Source organism: Gavialis gangeticus, unplaced genomic scaffold (assembly GCF_001723915.1).
Source record: "Gavialis gangeticus isolate Ggan-Ray unplaced genomic scaffold, GavGan_comp1, whole genome shotgun sequence".
NCBI classification, from domain to species: Eukaryota; Metazoa; Chordata; order Crocodylia; family Gavialidae; genus Gavialis; species Gavialis gangeticus.
This window is the reverse complement of record NW_017728994.1, coordinates 1,373,616-1,380,189: the sequence shown is the minus strand read 5'-3', so window position 1 is coordinate 1,380,189 and position 6,574 is coordinate 1,373,616. Positions and strand designations below refer to the sequence as shown.

Sequence of the window (6,574 nt, the reverse complement as noted above, 5' to 3'; positions counted from 1 at the left end):
ACCATGGAGCCAAGTCCCCAGCCAGCGGATCGTGGTGAGGCTGAGGCCGCAGTTAGCCAGTTTTGCTAAGAGGTGATCATGGGATACCAAATCAAAGGCTCTTCTGAAGTCAAGATATATGAAATTAATCTTTTCTCCTTTGTCCAGGTGATAGGTCACCTGGGCATAAAAGGATATAAGATTGGTCAAGCAAGACCTACCCACAACAAACCTGTGCTGGCTATCCCTCAGGATGTTGCCATTGGCCAGTCTGTTAAGAATGGCGTCTTTGTTAATCTTTTCTAAGACCTTCCCCAGGATCGAGGTCAGGCTGATGGGCCTGTAGTTTGCCAGATCCACTTTGCTCCCTTTCTTGAAGATAGGCACCACACCGGCCTTCTTCCAATCTTCAGGCACATCACCAGAGCGCCAGGAGTTCTGTGCCAGGGGCTGAGCTATGATGCTAGCCAACTCCTTGAGTACCCTGGGATGTAAACTGTCAGGGCCGGCTGACTTGAAGGTATCCAGCCTCTCAAGGTGTTTCTTCATGAGGTCAGCATTGATGAAGGGTAAGGAATCTCCCTCACCTGGGCTATTATTACACTAATAATATAGTATTAACAGTTTTAATATGCAAATTACAGTTTAAATAATAAATCCCAGTGATTTTCTGTCAACTTTTCTAATATTAAATTTAGCAGAGATGGGAGACCACGGGACCTCAAACTAAAATCTGTTTTTCCTGAAAAGACGTTACACAAAAAGAAACAGTGTTGGCCAAAGTGTTCTCCATTTTGGGAAGTGCTTTGTATACTTTAAAGGAGAGAAAATTCTGAGATACAGGAACACACAGCAGTTTAAGAACCACTCAAAATGAATGCATTTGGAATTAGGGTAGAAAGATTTAACAAGTAGTTTAGATTTAACTTCATAAAGTACAAAAATGAGTATGTATTTTGTATGGCAGACTGTACTCCACCAATGATTAACAGATGCAAATAGTGGTTTCATAAAAAAGGGGAACAAAGTCAAAGTCAACGTTCATACCTAATGTGTATTTACTTACATAACTGTGCCAAACTACCTCACAATGATTATAATCAAACACATGCTAACCATAAGCTGTAACTAATTAGACAAGACAACCTCAGTTTTCTACAGTTAAAGTATGTGAATGGACATCTGAAAACCAGCTTAGAAACTAGCCTTTGATAATGCCGTATTTAGAATGGCATTTTACAAATTGGTGCCAATAGGCAGAATTATGTGACTCACGACAAATTTCCTACACTTGGCATTACATAGAGTATGTAAAAGATAGATATGGTATATGAATTTTGCTAGCATCCTAGACATCTTGCCTAACCGAAAAGGGATAAAAAACTTATTAGCATGATGCAAGCGTAAAAACACCACTACACGTAGATTTTTATGGTACTAATTTTACCATGTACAGTTTAGAATTTCCAGTGTAATATTCAGTTCACTGAGAAGTTCTGAATAAAGTACCAATTTCTACTTTTGACCTTCAAGCTAACGATACCACTTATATCAACATTATCAGGATTATCACGAATGACTTCTAGTCAAATTGCTGGAGAGCTGGTTACCATCGTCAGTAGTTTTGAAAGTAGGAAAAAGGAGAACGCTTCATGAAAAGGCAAGGCTACTTTTGAAAGCAGTTAAGTAATGTTCAGGAAATATTTGCAATTGCAATGTACATTTACTACTCTCATACTCTTCTCCTTTGTCCTTTATCTGTTTTTTTTGTATTTATACAAAGACGTGGTTAAGTGTAATAGATATCTGATAGTTAACTGCCTAATCATAAAAGTTTCTTAACAAATAAGAAAGGAAAAAATAACATCCTTTCCACCAGCAATTAAAGCCAGATACCTCATGGAACTGGCTCAGAAACCTTGAAGGGCTCTGTATGATTAGACGTCCTTTTGGGACTGATTCACATACTGATGGGTCATAATCCAGTATACAGTATCCGTGTTAATAGGGTTTCTATATATGATTGATGTGAACAAGATTCAAGTGCACAGGACTATTTAAAATGCATTCCCTTATGCATTCCTATGCACACGGTTGCTGAGTTATGGTCTGTACCAGCATACAGCTCAGAAAAGGCACTCCTCAAAAATTAAAGTACAGTATGTAATAGGGCTTTGTACACATATTCCACTAAAATAATGGAAGGAATAGACTTCTATATCTACTCGTTAGGTGCACCGCTTACAATGACTAAATGTAATCTCTGCCACATTCGTAGTTATATATGAAGCAGAACTGTTTTCAACTCCCTTAGAAGGAACATCTCTTGGCGATGTTACAGTCAGAAAGCAATTTAATTCATCAGTGAAAAAGACCACCCCTAACAGACAAACATGTATTCCCCAAGTCACTCTGATTAACACTTTAAATGGTAAGCATATGTTCAGTGTCAGTTATTAACATTAAATTCATTATCATGAAACTGACAGAAACAGAAATATCATTATTTTAAGGTTCATTCTTAGATATTGTTATCTTTAAAAGATAACTATATTTTTGATCTCAGTTCTGCATAGAATGCCTTTGTGGAATACATAGGGTAGTATTTACTTCTCTTATTAATATTTTGAAGTGTGTAGGAAACAGTGCAATATGTGACTTGAGAACTGCATGCATGGCTTTGATAGGCATGCATCATGCAAAAGAGAAAATGGTTGAAACGTGTAAAGAGGAGATGGGAAGAAATCTGAAGTTGTACTGTACCACGCTTTATCACAGAAGTAATGGACTAACTTCTCAACTCCTTGCCAATGGCATAATGGGAAAGCAGAGACAAGAAAAAGACAAGGACAATGATGTCAGAGGACCAAGACACAACAATGAGAAAACTGTATGACTGAACAGTATTATTTTTCATTTACATGTTAAATAACATGTGTTCACTCATTAGAAATCCAACTTCCAGGAGCAAAGATTTTCATGCAGTTTAAAGAGGCTATGGTACATGTAATATGTGCACTATAGTACATGCAATGCATGTACTAAGATGTGCCAAAATGCCCTCATTCCTAGAACCTAAATGCTTCAACCTTTAATGTTTTATGTATTAAAGGTTATCGATAATTCTTTAACTATAATGTATTATAGTGAACGTAATGTGTTTTTTCACTCCACCCATTCTGTCTCCCATTGTATATTATGCATTATCTTGTGAAACTGTAACTCATAAGGTATTTGTGACCGTGTCAACTGCAGTGCTTATTGATTCATCTTCCTGGTGACTTGCCTGTTAACAAAAAAAACCTTTAAAATTAATTGCTTTTAAAAAGGAAGTTTTTCTGTCTTATCAAATGCAGAAGACCCTTTTTCCTTGCATCATGATGATCAATATATTCTCCTAAAAGGGAAAAAGCTTTTGAGTTTAAGTTAGTTTGACAAATAGCTAGACAACCACTGGAAGGTAGTTAGTGCCAACTTTCCAATGTGACATTTCCTTCTCTCCTAGGGTGGGGGAAGGGGTAGAAATTATAACAGCAGACCTTAAAATCATATTTTTTTATCTGGAAAGTTTCAGATATACCTATATTGCCACTCTCCTACTTAACACAGTACAGAAACATTTAAGGCACTAGGCAAGACTGATTTTACAAACAATGAAAATAAAATACTTATTTCTTTAAACCCGAACATATTTCTAATATTTTTGTTTAATGTGTCCTATATAAAATAACATGTAGCAAAAAGTTTTTATTGGCATTTATTTGGGATAGTTTTAATAAAATCCATTATTATTGCCTTTTAAATATCACTTGACCAACTACAATAAAACTTTGGTGTATATGACAATAAATATACTCTCCATGTATACATTTCTACAGACATATGTGTATGCAGATAAGCATGTGCTTATATAAAATTGAGAGTTAAGTTTCAAATGCTTTGAAAATAAATAATCCTTGTCCCTTTCCTAAATGTAATCTTTCGCTCCCCAACTTAGGATAGTTCTGTTAAAAATAAATAAATAAGCTAAAATACTCTCTCAAAAACAAAAACAAAATGAGAAATAATATCAAATTGCAGCAATAAAGATGTGAAAACCAAAAACAAATAAATTGCATTGAAGTGGTAACTGAGTATTTCCAATACTTAAAAATCTCTCTCGTAACACCAGCTGGGTAGCATTCATGATCTGTGACTATTCATGTAGTTGTTTTATTTTGCTTATAGTATCTTCTTGTGCAGCTCAAAACTGCAAAGAACACTAACTGGTCAATGAGAAATATTTCTTGTAAAACATTTAATAAAAAGTTATGAATACATTTGTTTTAAAAATATAAAGATGTAAAATAGCATGTTAACACTATTACAAGGATTTGTAATCAAAAGACACACAGTAGCTTATTTTTGCTGATGGCATTAAATCAGAAATTATCTTTCAGAACTGCTATGCTTCTTTCACTTCTAACATACATATGTGGAGAAAGTACAAAATGATGTGCCCCACAGGCAAAAAATTCCTGAGAATTAGACTATAGAATCAGTTCACTCATGTGAAAAATCCCCCCCCCCAACCTTTTTTTTTTTTTGGTCTGTGGGGCACAGACATTTGTTTTCCAACATGTACCTAACCTAGGCCCCAGAGGGAAATTACTACAACACATTTTGTGTTTCAAAATGAATAATAATTAACAAGTTTTTCTTACCCTCAAAACTACATTTCTAGAGCTACTGCATTAAGTGTGTGAATCAGAAGTATATGAGTTGTATGTACAAGTGGATGAATCACAGGAGAATATTTAAGATTTAAGTACCATACTACAGCTTTGGAGCTAAAGAAATAAGGCATTCAATCTTGTTACTAAAAATGTCATAAACAAATTACTTATTTGTTCTGTAAAGTAGCCGCAAACGCAGTACAAATAATATCTTTACGTGACAGTCTATTAAAATGCATGCATCGGTAAAAAGACTGCTATCGTCATGACAGTGCATACAGTTAAAGTTCTGCAAGTAATGCCAGACTAGAGATGATACTTCCATGTCAACCTTCAGGAGAAAGTTGCTAAAAGAAAGTGGTGTTTTATTCCTATTAGTGACCCAAATCCCAGACTTGCCCTGTAATATCCCTTCCAGAATAATACCCTCAAGGTGATATTTACAGGAATAAGCAGATCTGAAAACACTAAAACAGAGGGGTTGCACATGCTATTGCTATGAATAATCTCCTTTTGAGGGAACACTTTAAGAAATGATGTGATCCTGTAGGTAAGCATGTATGTTAAAAAATGCACAAAAAAATCTCTACTTTAGTATCTTCAGTATGCATTTTCATGATCAAATTTAACAATGAGATTTACAGGAAAAGATTACAAAAACTCAAACAAATACTTATAGAGAACAGATCTGTCTTTCTAAAAAATGCAACTATTAAAGTTTGCCTGATTACTCTAGTCCACTTTCTTATCTGTTTTAATGGCAGAGCATACTGACAAAGCACAAAGAGAATCTGTCCTTTTTTAGGGCAGCTTCATATAGATTTATTGATTTCAAGAAACTATACAAAAGCTTAAAGATGAGAAGATGATGCTGAATAGTTCAGGGGATTGGTAATTTTTAAGAGCACTTCTGCAGCCACTGGAGAATAGCTCAAAGTATCTTGGACCAATTCCTAGTGCACAGATGCCTGACACATCAAGAGACTACTGACACAATTTAACATTCTTTAATTATATGCTCAGAACCACCATAAACTGAATTCACAGAAATCCCACTGCCTCAAAGGGGAATGTTTCCAGACAATAGCCGACAACATTGGGTATGGCAATGCAACATTCGTGCACTGCTACTGCTAGTGCTATACCTGTGGATTGAACACTTAGTCTATTACCTTTAAATTCATATCTTCTGTGAAAACTAAATTCATTATACAAAAAAAAGTAGAAATGTGAAAACAAGTCCAATTAACATATAGGAAACATCTATTATAAAAATCTTAGTATTTATCCACTTCGAGTTTTTCAGACCAGTGTTTCAGAAAAATGTCAAGATAGTAGCTGAAGTGTAAAAAATGCTGTCACATGACATTTTCTTAAAACTGAAATCATTTTTAGAACAATTACAAAGTATATTTAATATAATCTTAATTTGCCAGGATAAACCTTTAAAATACCCAGTCTCCTGAGAATCTTTACATTACTTTACTTTAATAATTGTAACTTTTTTTTTTGCACTTCTGATCCAGATGCTCTTGGGTCCAGCTGGGCATCAGCAAGCTCACCGTAATTTATAAATTAGTATGAATAAAGTATTGGCGTAATTAATATTATTTCTTTGGTCATACAGCGATGTACATTAAGACAACAAAGTACAAATTAAAACTTACCATTTGTTATTTTGTATGTAAACACAATTTAAATCAGCAATTTTGCCTTTTGCACTGCGGGTCCAAGGCAAGAGAATAATTGCATCTTATTTCAACTCAAGCAGTAGCTAGCACAAAAGCAATGTTAGTATATCACGCATGTTTTAGAGCAGCCAATTCTTCAAGGTGTTAGATATTTTTTGTTTACAACCAACATTTGAGAGAGGGACATTA

The 6,574-nt window shown here is 34.8% G+C and overlaps 1 protein-coding gene across 7 annotated transcripts in view; it reads right to left on the bottom strand.

The window, feature by feature from the left end:
* The window catches only part of CCSER2 (coiled-coil serine rich protein 2), a 182,887-nt gene that overhangs the window by 16,652 nt on the left and 159,661 nt on the right, over positions 1-6,574 (bottom strand). For 2 of the 7 annotated variants that reach the window (XM_019502219.1, XM_019502220.1), the window contains exon 12: positions 2,743-2,782. The exons of the other annotated variants lie outside the window; for them this stretch is intronic. In XM_019502219.1, the coding sequence (XP_019357764.1) occupies positions 2,743-2,782 (40 nt within the window). The remainder of the gene's footprint in view (positions 1-2,742; positions 2,783-6,574) is intronic. 7 annotated transcript variants of the gene reach the window in all.